The following is a 15,010-nucleotide window of genomic DNA, read 5'->3' on the forward strand; positions in this document are numbered from 1 at the left end:
CTGTTCTGCAGACGGGGACATTGAGACGCAGAGGGGAGTGGGGATTTACAGCTCCAGCCTCCAAGTTGAAATATCGGTACATTCTCCTGCGTAGTTGCTATTTAATTTTCTAGAAGGTACCAGGCCATCAGCCACACAGAAGCCAACGTTCTTTATGAAAGCCATTCTGTGACCATGTCCCCACCCCCTTGTTTAAGTGCTCCCATGCCTTCCCAGAGCCCTCAGGATACAGACCAAATGCTCAGCGTGGTCGGAGAGAAGCTTGTCTCCAGACAGGGAAGGGTGGCACCCTCCCAAGTGCGCGCAGGGTCCGGGGAGGCCGCAGCAGTACCTGTCTCAGGATGAAGGCGACCACATCTGTGGACTCCCAGTAGCTGGCGTGGAACAGGTGGGGCAGGGCCACCGTGGGGAAGGCAGTGAGGACATCGGGGCAGTACAGGGCGTAGTCGATCCGCTTGGCACCCCACCACTTGGCCGTGACTGCAGGTCAGACAGGGAGGTGAGGACGAGTGGCCTGCCTGGGGCCTTGACCCACAGGGCAGCGTGGGACTCCCATCCCACAGGCCCAGTGGGGGATGTGCCACTTGGGGCACGAGTTTGGGGCGGGAGCACCCTGCTCTGAATGAGCTCTGGGACGTGTGCTGCTCCTCCTCCCACCTCTCATCCCCACCGGCCCCTCTCTAAGCTGTGTGCTCCAGCCTGGTCCCCAGGAATGAGGGCCAGACCCACAGAGACTACAGTCTCACCCCAGGGCAGCGCTCAGCAGTAATAGTAATTCCCAGTGGGCTCTGTCCAGAGTCAGAGGTCAAGAACCCCCCCAAGGTCAGAGCTCAGCCTGGGGCCAGTGTGAGGATTCAGACTGAAGCTAGGTCTCCACCCACAGACTGACAGCTCCCTGAAGGCACAAATGCCATCCCCTTTACCCCTCCTCCCTACCCAGGGCCTCCCTCTGCAGCCCTGGCAGTGGGCCAGCAACCACCCAGAGGAAGGTCCCTCCCCTAGCATCCAGGCAGGGCCCCAAAAGGACCTCACTCACTGCGGGAGGCACCCATGGGTGCCAGGCTGTCCGAGGACTCCGAGCTGTCGCTGTGGGAGCTGCCCTCACTCATCCTCCGTCCCGGGCGCTGGACCCTCGGGGCCTGAGGGGGTGAGGCAGGGGCGTCCAGGAGGGGTGGGCTGCCCCGGGAGCTGCCCTCCAGGAAGAGGGAGCTGTGGGCGTGCAGGGCATCGGCTGGAGGGGGAGTGTCAAGGTCAGGCCGAGGAGTGTGTCTCCAACAGAGCTACCCCCTTGGTGCCAGCCCCGTGCTGGGTGGGAGGCTGGGCACCAGAGGAGCCAGTCCCAGCCCTGCTCAGTCACCTGCCCAGTGGGCACCTGCACCCTCACCACCCCCTCAGGACCTCGCCTTTGCCCTAGCACACTGTCGCATTCACCCCCTCCCAGCTGTGAGGTAAGCAGACAGAAGCTGGGGATCCATTCATCACCCCCACCCCAGTAAAGCTGCAGAAGGAGCTTCCGGGAGGTTGCCCCGAAGCACCAGCTGAGGTCACAGAGTGACACGTAGCCATGTCCTTTCTTATCAAATGCCTCCCGTAGCCGGGCGCAGTGGCTCACGCCTGTAATCCTAGCACTCTGGGAGGCCGAGGCAGGAGGATCGCTCAAGGTCAGGAGTTCAAGACCAGCCTAAGCAAGAGCGAGACCCTGTCTCTACTAAAAAATAGAAAGAAATTATCTGGCCAACTAAAAATATATGGAAAAAATTAGCCAGGCATGGTGGCACATGCTTGTAGTCCCAGCTACTCAGGAGGCTGAGGCAGGAGGATCGCTTGTGCCCAGGAGTTTGAGGTTGCTGTGAGCTGGGCTGATGCCACGGCACTCTAGCCTGGGCAACAGAGTGAGACTCTGTCTAAAAAAAAAAAAAAAAAAACGCCTCCCCTGAGCCACAAAGAATTGTGCCTGAGTCTGGAAGGGAATGGGAACTCCAGCCTGGGAGCTAGGGTGGCCTCTGGGGAAAGGGGACCCCCTGACCAAAGAGGGACACATTTTAGGATGGGGAGGTTTTAGAGCTTCACCTGCCTGTAGAAGCTCCTGACAAGCAAGGCTTTGGAAGCAAAGTCTCCACTGGAATAGGGGTGGAGAGCGGATGGTTGTTAATCCTGAACAAGCCGCATGCTCTGAGCAGGCTTAGGCCAAACCTCCCCAAGTAGGGTACGCAGCCAAGACTCCAATTTCCACGGTCCTGGGGGTCCATTACAGGCCTCCCCTTCGCGACACCCCAGGACAGGCCTGGCTCACCCTACTTGACCCTGGAGGCCACAGGCCCTTCACCAACACACCTGCCCTGGCTCCTGCTGTTCTTCCACCTAGAAGATCTCCAGCCCCAGCCCCCAGCTCTTCTCCACCTGTCCAAACGCACCTGGCTGTCCAGGCTCTGGGAAAAGGCCACCTCTTCCATGAAGCCCAATAGGATGGCACACTCCCCACCCTGCCCCTCCAGAGTTCAGGCTGGGCACTGAGGAACAGCACTGGGCATGGATCCCAGACATGCCATCAGCTCTGACGGTTCGAGTGTTACGCTGGACCTGGCCACGGGAGCTTGGCCAGGAGCCTGTTAGGGGGCAGAGCTTGCTCTCTGAGCCCCAAGATAATTTGCACAGAGCAGTGCGTGGCACAGGTGGGCCCCTCTGAACACAGAGGAGTTGGCTATCTTCCTGTCCTCCAGAGACCCTGCCCAGATGAGTGACCCCATTCGCTGACAGCTCGGAGAGGCTGGACCAGAGAGGGCAGCACAGGTGTGCCACCTGGCTGGGGCCCAGCCTCCAGCTCAGCACAGTAGCTCACACCCCTGCGAACCTACCGAGGAGGAGGGACTGTCCATCGCCCAGTGGGAACCTCTGGTAGCGGGGCACACTGACAGGGGGCACCAGGTGGAACTTGGGCTCCAACAGCGGCTCAAGCCTCGAGGCAGAGGGGTCTGCGCAGTGGAAAAAGCTGTAGACCTGGCTGCAAGCAGGACGCACCTGGAAACCTGGGGTGAGTGAAGAAAACACACGGGGAAGCTCCTTTTTAGTGCCCGCTCACTTGGCCCTAGAAGGCTCCCTGGAGTGCAGCTTTGAGTAGCCTATTCCTCTGCTCAAGAACCTCCCATGGCTCCCTACTACCAACAGGAGCAAAGCCATTAAGTTCAGCTTGGCATTCAAGGCCTTGCCAACCTGCCCCGCCTGGACATGCACTATAGGCACCCAGCACTGCAGCCGTAGCGAGCATCTGCAATTCCCCAGGCTTGCTGCCTTCCCTTCTCTGCACCTGTGCCCAAACTGTCCCCTCTCCACTATTTCCGCTGCTCAGACTCCTTTAAGTTCTCCCAGCTTTCGCTCAGTCGCTACCTGATCTATGAAGCCGATCCAGGTTCTCTCAGTCAGGGCAGCTGCCCCCGACCTGGGGCCCCCATGGCGCCACCAAACAACGCTGGGCTCCCGGGCCTGGCGCTAGACGGAGCTCCTGGTTGGCCAGAGCTGGCCGAACACTTCTCTCACTGACCAGCAGGCGTCTCCACTGAGGCCGGCCTGTCCCTCTAGGTCAGGAGACCAGACCGCCCAGGTCCAGGGAGCCCTAGGGCTCCTCAGCGACACCCAGGGCAGCCACGGGGTGCTGCCTCCTCTCCCTCACTTCAGCCTGAGCCCTCCCTCTCTGTCTGTTCCATACTGTTGGTTGTCGGTACACTTTGGTGGAAAGTATCGATCCGTCGATACCCAAGGTGCCCTCCGGCCTCTGACGGTCTGCGTCCCTGTCCTCAAAGTCACAACCTGCCCCCACTGGTGCAAAGCGCCTCGCATGGGTATTTTAGAGGAATAGAAACAGGTACTGGAGGCTGCAGGGCCTGCGTGAGCAAAGGCACTGAGGTGGGCTTGGGTGCATTGGGTTGGGGGTAGGTTAGGCCAACCTGGCTGTAGCGGGTCTGCCCAGGACAGGGAAGGGAGAAGTAGGATGCAAGAGGGTGAGTATTTATGGCATGACCACTGGACAATGGGGACACACATTGGCCAGGGGCATGTGACAGGGACAGTGAAATCCATGAGAAGCTGTCTCACCTTTGCACCATCTGGGGAAACAGCTTCCCTCTCCCTCCTCTCATCTCTTTCCTCCTACTCCCACTCCATGACCCTCTCTGACCCCGTCCCCACCCCCAGGTCCCCCCACGTTGAGGCCCTGACATCTCAGGCCCCAGCCCACGCCATACCCACCGTCCAGCCCAGGCAGCACCGTCCTCCGCATGGCCAGGACCAGGCCCAGGGGTGAGCCGAACAGGAAGAAGTCAGACACGTCAAAGTCGAAGCGTCCCAGGCTGACCTCGGGGAGCTGCGGCGCCGCGGCCGCGGGGAGCTCGCCCTCATCCTTTAGCACGCTGGAGTGGATGCTGAGACGGGAGGAAGACAAGGGACAGGGCAGGTTAGTGAGGGACCAAGAAGGTGGGAGTGTTCACATAGCGGCAGAGCCTGGAGTCTGAGCGTGGCGTGCCCAGCCTTCTGGGACAGGGCTCAGGGCAGAGCCCACCTGCCAGACACCACCAACGTGAGCTGGCAACAGTCTCAGCATTGGCCACCAAGGCCTAGCCAATGTTTGGCTAGAGCAGGAGGCAGCAAACTTTTCCTGCAAAGGGCCAGGTGGTAAATATTTTAGACTCTGTATAAGTCGAGTGATCATTGCATCTACTTAACGCTGTCATTGTGGCATGAAAGCAGCCACAGACAATACTTAAACAAATACGTGTGGCTGTGATCTAATAAGACTTTACGTACGAAAACAGGCTGAGCACCAAAGGCACCTAAGCGTCCTACACACTGGCAGCCCTGCGTTATCATGCTGATTTTGTGATGGCCACGCTGAGAATTCCTGCACTTAGACCAGAGAAGCCCAGACTGGCCAATACACAGACCAGCTGGATGATGTCAGTTTTGCCAGGAGTAGGGCTTTCATCCGTCACTCGCGTTCCAGGCAGCCCACAGGCACAGATGCAAACAGCCTGGGCTCCCCCCACTTCCCCAGCCCGCAGATGAAACAGTGCTTAAACAGAAAGACACAAACACACAGAATTCCAACCATTCCCATCCCAGGTACACGCTGTCCCAAGGGGAGTGCAAGCAGTGTTCAGCCACAGACTCCGAGCAGGCTCTGATGATCAGGAGAAAACCCCAGGACCACCCTGACTTGCCAGCCAGCATTAGCGACAGTACAAGCTGCAAACGTGACCATGGGATCACGCAGTGTATCAATCAATTAACCGAAAGCAAATGCGACTAGAATACTCAATGTGGAGGTGAAAATGTTGCAGAGATAACAATTGAGATAGTGTGGGCAAATGCCCCAGCCTCTGGAGTGAGTGAGTCTGCAAAGCTGAAACCTCACCCCCTCCTGCCTCTCGCAGTGTGAGCATCTCCCCGTGAGAACGATGACTCTGGTGTTTAACAATACATATTTCATGTACAGCGTGGTCCCTAAACACACGCCAACTACTTAATTGCCAAAGAAACTGCCATCTGTCCCTACACCAGAGGGAAAAACTGTCTGTGTCGGACCAGCTACTGAAAACCTCCAACTTCTTTTCATTCTCCAAATTTGGGGCTTTCCTAAAGGATGTCTCAAGGATGAACGAGAAATGTTGAGATTTTCACATTGCAGCCCTCACTTGAACGTAGCTGCTTTTCTATAGGATAATCTGTACATAGGGCTTTAAATATTCAGAAATTTAAATAGGCAGAGCCTTTGACCTTGTAACTCCTCTCCAGGAATCCATCTGAATGAAATAACCCGAATACATATGTTGATGTTTATGCACGAAGATGTTCACTATAGCTCTATTTATAATGGCAAAGAATTGGAAAAAGCCAAAGCGTCTAAGTACTGGGATTAAGTAAACTGTTGTGCATTTACTCAATAAAATATTATATTGCCATTAAGGATATTTACCAAATATTTTTAATTATATAGGGACAAGATCACAATGTAAAAGGTTGAGTCTCACTCTGTTGCCCAGGCTAGAGTGAGTGCCGTGGCATCAGCCTAGCTCACAGCAACCTCAAACTCCTGAGCTCAAGGGATCCTCCTGTCTCAGCCTCCCGAGTAGCTGGGACTACAGGCATGCACCACCATGCCCGGCTAATTTTTTCTATATATATTTTTAGCTGTCCATATAATTTCTTTCTATTTTTAGTAGAGATGGGGTCTCGCTCTTGTTCAGGCTGGTCTCGAACTCCTGAGCTCAAACGATCCGCCCACCTCGGCCTCCCAGAGTGCTAGGATTACAGGCGTGAGCCACCGCGCCTGGCCAAAGTTTTTTTTTTAAGTACAACTATATGCAAAGCACGCAAAAAAAAAAAAAAATACAGAAAGGATATAGGCTCAATGCTAACAGTGGTTCCCCCTGGGTGGTGAGATGACATATTTTCCAAATGTTGTAATGACCTCATGATACTTAACACTTAGATAAGAAAGAAGGAAAGAGGAAGGAGAGAATTGAGGAGAAAAGGAAGAAAGAGACATTCATACCAATTTGGGTCTATGTCTAACAGCCATTTGTACCCTGAGTTAACGTGCAGATAATTCATTTAGCCCATGTTGATTAACATGTCTCTTCTGGAAAGTTAGAGGGTGACCAGTCCCATAGAGGGGCCCGCCTGGCCTACAGACAAAAGTGTGTTTTGTCAGAAAGCTGAACCGGGATAAGGAGCCCAGAACACGGATCCCAGCTCTCCCGTAATGGGCTGTGTGACTCCCGGGAAGTTCGTGTCCTACTTGTTACTGTTTCCCCATCTGAGAAATGATAGGAACACAAAGCCGAGGTCGCTCCCCAAACATGCCTGCATCTGTTATCTCACTAGGTGCTTAAAACTATCCCATGAAGTGGGCTGGGCAGCGTTACACTTTTGCAGAAGATGAAACTGGGGCTCTCGAGCTCTGTGCAAGTCATGGCGGGGCAGGGAGAGGGAGCAGCTTCCTGGGTCTCAGTGCAGGGCCGATGGCAAGTGGCCTTGGTCCCAGCACTTCAATGCATGGAAAGGCCTGGGACATATGACTGGTCACAGCCCTCCCAGACGACTCCGAGCCAAGGTCCTCTGCCTCCTGGGTGCTCTGATAGAAAGAAGGCAGGGACAGGCAAGGGTGTTACCTTGAGAGGAAGGCATGATGCTGGGTAATGGCCTCGCAGTCATAGGTGGAGGAGTCGCTCTGTTTCCGTGGCAACGGCCTCGTGGGCTCCTCATCCTCCAACCCACTAGAGAGGTCAATGTTGCTTTTGCTGAGACGCTTACTGCTGGCCAGACTGCAGTCTTCCTCCACCACAACTGGGGTGTCCTTTGGGGCCAAGCACAAGACAGGAGAGTACTATTGTCACAGGAGACTCTGGGGCCCTACATCCTCCCCCAGGCACAAATCAACCCCTTCCTCCTAGGATGTGAGGGGCTATGCTTCTTCCAAAAGGCATGCGGAAGCCACAACACAATAGTGGTAGGATTTGGGGCACAGGCTGTCTCCTACATCCACAGGGACTGGCAATCCAGCTGGGACAGATGTCTAGGAAGCCAAATTCAGATCAGCCCTCTCTGGGCCTCAGTTTCCCCTCCTGGGATACTTATCTCTTGCTACTCTTGCAGGATCATGATACAATCCTCTGTAATTTGGACGTCATGGTGCCGACATGAAGGACAGCGCTACCTCCCCCAGGGGACCCCTGCTCCCCTGGGACACGCCCTCCCCCGTCCCGCCACCTGGCCGCACCTGGGTGCTGCTGATGCTCCCCTTCCGGCTGCTGCTGCCAGGGCTGTCCCCCGAGGGCCCCGCACTGTAGCAGATGGCATCGAAGGCCAGGAGGCCGCCCACGCAGTCCCCAATGAGACACACCTGCAGAGGCACAGCTGGCCTGCAGGCTCACCCGCCGCAGACCCCAGACCCGCCCCCCCACCCAGCCAGAGCGGGCGCTGCCTTCCCACAGGGGAGCGTGGTGGTGCTGCCCGGGACCAGGGCTTAGCCTAGGCCTAGCGTCAGACTTGGGCTCAAACTCAGAACTCGGCCTATTGGCCTCCTATCTGTACAATGAGGGCAAACCCAAGGATCCCAAAAGCCGCCTTTGATATCAGATGCTTTGACACTAGAACAGCCTGGTCTCGATCCTTCCAGCAGATCCCAGCCTCTCTCCAGGTGGGGGCCAGGCCAGGGGAGGGGCGGGCAGGCTGGCCTACCTGTCCACTGAAGCCGATCCCGTCAGAAGACTTGAGGAACTCTCCGTAGACCTGGTTGGCTCTCTCGATGATGGTGGCCACCGCGTCCTGGTACTGTGGGGAGGAGATGGCCAACAGGGGCAGGGCGGCCAGGGGGACGTGGTCCTGGCTGTTGCTGAGGCCACCCTCGTCGTGGCTGTAGGGGTTCAGGCTGCAGACAGGGGGCCCAAGGTAAGCCCAGCTGGGATCAGGCAAGTGGGCGGGTTTGGGGCTGAGGACCAGGCAGAAGAGAGGACATAGTGGCCAGGACTGGGCCCTCAGCACCAGGACCCTTCAGGAGGACCCAAGCAGGAACCGGGTGAGATAAAGCATGGGCAGTGGCAGCAGAGGGCTCAAGGCTATGCTGACCACCCATGTGTCCACCCCGTGCCTGCCATGGTGTGGGCCCAGGGCTCCTGTGACAGGGTGCTCTCTGGCCCACTTCTGCATGGCCCCAAAGGATACCCCAATTGTAGAAGAAGAAGTCAGCTGGGAGCCAAAGCCAGCTGGTGCATATCAGGGTGGGGACATGTCATCATGGCAGACTTCCTGAAGGAGGTGGGGTTTGAACTAGGCCTCGGGAAGGCTTTGGAAAAGCTGAGAAAGGAGGAGAGAGGGCATGGCAGCCGTGGGGATCAGGTGCTGGCCACAGCTTACGGGAGGGCACAGCTGCATACATGACGTTGTGTCCACGGTGCAGTGAGGAGAACATCCAGATTTTTCATCAGCTTTGCAGAAAGCTCTGTGACCCACAGAGGGCCAAGAGGGCCTGTCCAGCAGCATGCCCACCACCAGCGGACAGTCCAGACTTTGCACTGGCCCCCACCTCCCTAGCTCCCCACTAAGAAGTTCCTCCTTCTCTGGGCAGCTCAGGCCCACCTGAGACCAGCCTGCCCCTGGCCCAGCCCCCGCCTATCTTGCCTCTGTCCCCTGGGGCATCTGACCCAGAGGCACTGTTGGGCCTGGCTGGGCAGGAAGGACCACAGAGGGCGGCCTGGAACTCTCACCCGCTGCCCAGAGCCTGCTCTTTCCCATAGTCCAAGCTCAGGCTGGCCGAGAGCCCAGTGCTGATCCCACTGGGGACTCAACAGAATCTCGGGCAGGTGACAGGGCTCAAGCACCCTCAGCAGGTGGCAGAGTCCTCGTGGGGTACAAGGCCAGTCCCATCATCCATTCCTCATCTCCAAAGAACACAAATTAGAGGAAACAGGCCTCAATTGCAGCCGGAGAGATTTTAATTAGCTGAGAAAGCTCCCTCCCAGCAGTGATTACGGGGTGATTAATGGCCCTGGCAAGGAGCTGCCTGGGGGAGAGGTAAGCTCCCTCCTGCTGTCCCCTCAAATTGCCCGGTCATCCGTCTTCCTGGAGATAGGGGTGACCCAGCTCTGGAGGTCAGGCATCCTGGGGGGATGTGGGGGGAGTCCTGAGACAGATTATGAACTAGCACAATTAAGTCCCGGGCTGTTAGAGTATGAAGGGAACCAGCCGGCCACCAGCTCAGCAGTTCCCCAAGCTGAGCAGGAAGCAGCCAGCAGCTGTTAAAGATGCAGATTCCAGGGCCCGTCTCCTCCCGAATCCACCACTCCAGGGGTGAAGCCTGGACATCTTGCGGTTTAGTCAGAATAACGTCAGGGACGTGGGCAAGATTAGCCAGATAGGGGAACCGCTGCCCTAATCTCCTTCCTCCCTTCCGACTCTGATTGCAGTCGGCCCTGTGGGACGCAGAGAAATTGGAGTCTCTGCTTCCCATTCCAGCGGGGAGAAGTGAGGCCCAGGGAAGGGAACGGGCTTGCCTGTGCTCTCCCCCCCACCGACCGACCGACCGTCTGGAAGCTCCAGGCACTGAGCCCCTCCTCACAGCCACACTTGACTGAGAACACAAGCTCCCCTTCCCCTGGGGGTAGGGAGCCCCCCTCCCCAGCAAACCCAGCGCCCTACTGGAGGGCTCCTCCCACCCGCCCCAAGCCCCAGGCGGTGAGGGCTCTGCCTGAGGGATGGTCTCTGTGGCCGCTTCAAAGCCCCTGGCAGAGTCCCGTGAGTGAGCGGGGAGGGGCAGGATGGAGGTGCCAGCAGCCTCCCTCTCACCCCTACCTGCAGAAGGTTCCCGGCTTCCAGCTGCCAGTCCCAGCAATTGGCCAGATGCTCTACAGGACGTGGGCCCCACAGGTGCTCTGGTCCTTTTTTGCACACAGGACTAATGAGAACCCAGGGTACGCACCTGAGCCCAGGCCTCCACCTTCTGCTAGTTCAACAGGACAGGCACCTGGGGAGGACGGGAGCCCTCGGGTCCTGGAGCAGCGGGTGGGACCTCCCACAGGCCCCCGACCCCAGAGGGCCCTTGGTGGCTTGGTTTGTCCCCACAGGTGCCAGGGTCCACATGGGGCAGGGATGTGCTAACGTCAGCGGTGGGCCAGCTGCCCGGTGCTCAGCCAGCCCTCTGTGTCCCACCCTTTCCCTCCTCGCTCCCCACCAGCCGCATTCCCTGCTGGGAATCTCCCTTCCCAGCCCCCCTGCACCCGCCAGCCAGGAGGACGATGCGGGGAGTCACAGCCAGCATCCCCGGGTACTTTCCAGGTGCCGGGCTCTGTGTTAAGGGCTTCACCTACACTAGCACGCAGAATCCGCGCAACTGTAGAAGCTTATGTCTGTGGCCACCCCCATTTTACAGAGGTTAAAGGACTTCCCCCAGGTCACACAGCCAGGATCCAAATCCAGCTGACCCGAGAGGCCACACACTTAACTACGGTAGGCACACCCAAAAGCCACCTCTCCAGCAAGTCTTCTCTGGCCCTCTCCCAGAGAGCCCGCAGCACCCTGCGTCTTCTCCATGCCCACACTGTGACATTATGACACACAGAGAGTGACTGGTTTTCGTCCAGGACTCTGGCTCATAACTCCCACAGCCCTAGTTATAACACTGGGGCACTGCAGAAAACAAGCTCGCGCTCTCTCTCTGACCTCCTGCCCTCCATTGGCTTGCTCCTTTTTCCCCCCAAGCCTAATTTCCCCCCGCCTTTCTGTCTTGGAGCTGGCCATAAAGAAATTCTCCGGCCTGCCTTGTCCGATTGGGGGCCATAAACCCCCACACCCTGGAGGAAGGAAAGCTGCACAGAGAGGCCAAGGAGAAGCTATGGACAGGCCTTGCTGAGATTTCCCCACTCGGTCTATCGGTATCAGATCACACCCTTTCTGTCCAATCACATTTCCACTCGGTTGTCAATCACGCCTATCCACTGAGACTTTATATGAAGTCTCTGTAAAAGGCTCAAGAGGACAGGGTTCTGGGAGCTTCCAAACAGCTGAACACGTGCAGGTTCCTGGAGGTGGTGCGCCCGGGGAGGGCACGGATGCTCGCACCCCTTCCCCCATGCCTCGCCCTACGCATCTCTTCACCTACATCCTTTGCATAATAGGCCAGTAAATGGAATGAAGGGTGTCCCTGGGTTCCGTCAGCCATTCTAGCAAACTAATGGAACCCAAGGAGGGGTTGTGGGAGGCCTGATTCACAGCCGGTCAGTCAGAAGCACTGGCAAGGCAACGTGAAGCTTGTGACAGGCGGCAGAAGTGGGGGCAGTGTTGTGGGACTGTGTTCTCAGCCCAAGGGATCTGACACCATCTCCAGGTAGACAGTGTCGGAACTGAATTGCACGACCCCCAGCTGGCGTCTGCTGCAGACCTGACTGCCATGCGTTTGGTCACACAAGTCCTCTGTGTTGGTCATTGTGGCATGAGAGCAGAGGGGAACACAGTTCATGTTTTTTCCCCGCACGTACATACCCCTGCTGGGCCATCACTGTGGTCTAGCCTGACCCCAGGCTCCATTGGCTGCACAACCCTGGGGGAAATTGCTTAACCTCCCAACGCCTCAGTTTCCTTATCTGGGCCAACTAGATCAGGCCTATTGAGTACAGCAAGTGGATCCAAGCTGTCATGGGCCCCCCCGGCCCCACACAGCCCTGGGCAGAGGACTCTTCCCAACCACTGTGCACCGGTGATGCTTGTGTTCAATCAGGATCTGACATCCCAGAGAAGCTGTGGCAGGTACCCACTGCCCGGGAGGTAACCACGAGGCAGGGCAGCCCCTCCACTTAGTCCACACCCCCCAACAACAACCCCAACCAGCCCCAACACGCAGAAACAGACTCACTGAGAGACGAGTGAGAAAGCCTCAGAGCAGATGGCAGGACAGGGGACGAACTTGATGAGGATGTGGCCCAGGGCGGCAGGGAAGTGGGCTCGCATGACCTTCTCCAGCACGGAGCTGAAGGTGTGGATGTCGGCTGCCTTGCAGGACGGGTCCCCTGAGCCCGTGTCCAGGATGTTCCCCCCGTGCAGCACGAGCAGAAGGACATGCGTCTTGCAGGAGCGCTGTGGGCAGCCTTCCTGAGAGGGACATCGGTCAGGATAGAGAGACAGACAGCAGGGGATGGGAGGGCGGCACACAAGGACATGTACATGTGGAGACCGTGGCTGGGGACACAGGCACCTGCCCAGCCTGTCTTGCGGCTCTAAGTCAAGGAGTCCTACAGCCCCCCCCCATGTGACCTTTGGAGCCTTCGGAGTGAGGGGCACAGACTGCCAAGAGGGCAAGACCCTCAATGTATGTGAGGACAGGAAAGGTCACAAGAGAGCTTTCTTGTTCCTAAGGGACCCCAAAGCCCAGAGAAGGACAGAGACGTGCCCAGGGTCACACAGCAAGTCAAACGAAGAGCTGGAAGAAAACTGGGCAGTCTGACTACCATCCTACAGCCCTTCCTAAAATCCTGACCACAGAGGTGGGCCCGGATGCCCTCAGAAACCCAGCCCACCTCGCTGTCTTCGTGGATCTCGATGCTTCCCTGCGCTGGGAACCTCTGTCTTCTCAAGGAGACGCGGTACAGTTCTCCTGCAGAGGGAACAGAAGGGGGACTCAGCATCTCCAGGCTTCCGCCACGGCGACAGGACATGAGGCACGGGCCCCAAAGATGAGGCCTCGGCTTACAGGTGAGTTGGAATTATAGTCTGGAGCTAGGGGGAGCCGCCCGTCCAGCCCCTGCCTCTGAAACCAACACGACATGAAACTCCTTCTCCTTCTCAGGAAAGGAAGACCAGCAGAGTGAGGCCACCACCAATGCTGTCCCTAATGTGACATTATGTCACATTTGTCACAAGGAGGGGACACAAGGAGGGGCATGCTAGGAAGGGAACGTCCTGCTTTTCTTCCACCAATAGCAACAGACTGGCGTGAGCCCTGCCTGATGACTTCCACTCCAGAGATGGACGGTAATTTGGGCCAAGCTTCCCTCTGAGGACAACTAGAAGAGGTGGCATGATGATTAATCTTATGTGTCAACTTGACTGGGGCAAAGGACACCCGGCTTGCTGGTAAAACACTATTTCTCGGTGTATCTGTGCGGTGTTTCCCAAAGAGCATTTGAATCCGCAGATTGAGTAGAGAGGACCCGCCCTCACCGAGGCCGGTGGGCGTGATACGATCTGCTGGGGGCCGGGACAGAACACAAAGGAGGAGGAAGGGAGAGTTCACTCTCGCTTTGTAAGATCAGACATCCATCTTCTCCTGCCCTCAGACATCAGCATTCTCGGTTCTCAGGCCTTCAGACTGGAACTGGGATTCATGCCATCATTGTGTCCCCTGGTCCTCAGGCCTTTGGGCTTGAGCTGGAACCACACCGCCAGGTTCCTGGGCTCCTGGTGCCAGGCAGCAGATCCTGGGACTTGACTTAGCCTCCGTCATCGTGTGGGCCCGTGCCCCATAATGAATCTCTTTTTATGTATCTGTTAATATATGTAACCTATTGGTTCTGTTTCTCTGGAGAGCCCTGACTAACACAGCTGCATAAATATTTTTTTTAATATCTGGTTGAAGCTATCAGAGAGATCGCAAGGCCCTGAATTATGGCACCGTGGTCCAGACCCGCAGAGAGGTAAGGCCGGCGTTTGGAGTGACACTCGGCATCACATCACGAGCTTTGTGACGAAGCCGGCTGCTGCTCCTCTCAGCTGCCCGGGCTGAACACCTGCTCCTCCAGGAAGTCAGGCTCCCAGCCCTGCCTCAGCTCTCACCGCTCTAACACAGGGGCCAGTAATCCACAGCCATGGGCTGAATCTGGCCCCCCACCTGCTTTTGTAAATAAAGTTTTATTGGAACACAGCCAGGCTTATTCTTTACATACTGTCGATGGCTGCTTGTGCCACAGCAGCAGAGTGGTTGCAACAGAGACCTTACAGTCCACGAAGCTAAAAATATCCAGTCTCTGGCCCTTTACAGGAAAGTTTGCCAACCCGTGATCTAACACTTACGCTCCTGAATCTCATGACATTGGACTTGCAGGTGGAGAGACATCAAAGACATCCAACAGCTGCCCCCCACCCAAATGCTGCCTGCCACCCTGAAGAATCCTTCCTTCCATCAAGCCGACCTCGGCTTCCCGCCTTTCTCCTCCACGAGATGGATACTCTTTTCTGTGTGTAGCCAAAACCCACAGCTAGACTGAGCCAGCTGGTGGCCCTCAATGATGAGGAACTCGCTTACCTCTTAAAGTCGCAGCCCGTTCTAGATGAAGACAGCCCTTTCCATCGTCACACCCCACCCCACCCCCACCATAGCCCGCCACTCCCCACTGGGAGTCACATCCGGGGAGGGTCCCTCCCGGGGCTTTCGGGGCAACCCCAGCCGCCCTGTGTCTGAGGCAGCCACGACCAGCCCCAGGAGAGGGCACATCTGCAAAGAATTCCAAATGAGAAGCCTTGTCAGCAGGGA

General features: G+C 57.0%; 1 protein-coding gene across 1 annotated transcript in view; it reads right to left on the reverse strand.

The window, feature by feature from the left end:
* PITPNM3 (PITPNM family member 3) overlaps positions 1–15,010 on the reverse strand; it is a 73,204-nt gene that overhangs the window by 12,933 nt on the left and 45,261 nt on the right. The window contains exons 5-13 of the mRNA XM_069483102.1: positions 13,059–13,135; positions 12,398–12,633; positions 8,233–8,422; positions 7,772–7,894; positions 7,164–7,348; positions 4,243–4,415; positions 2,856–3,026; positions 1,037–1,231; positions 332–480 (exon numbers count right to left, since the gene is read on the reverse strand). Of these exons, the coding sequence (XP_069339203.1) occupies positions 332–480; positions 1,037–1,231; positions 2,856–3,026; positions 4,243–4,415; positions 7,164–7,348; positions 7,772–7,894; positions 8,233–8,422; positions 12,398–12,633; positions 13,059–13,135 (1,499 nt within the window). The remainder of the gene's footprint in view (positions 1–331; positions 481–1,036; positions 1,232–2,855; positions 3,027–4,242; positions 4,416–7,163; positions 7,349–7,771; positions 7,895–8,232; positions 8,423–12,397; positions 12,634–13,058; positions 13,136–15,010) is intronic.

This window comes from Eulemur rufifrons, chromosome 9 (genome assembly GCF_041146395.1).
Source record: "Eulemur rufifrons isolate Redbay chromosome 9, OSU_ERuf_1, whole genome shotgun sequence".
NCBI lineage: Eukaryota > Metazoa > Chordata > Mammalia > Primates > Lemuridae > Eulemur > Eulemur rufifrons.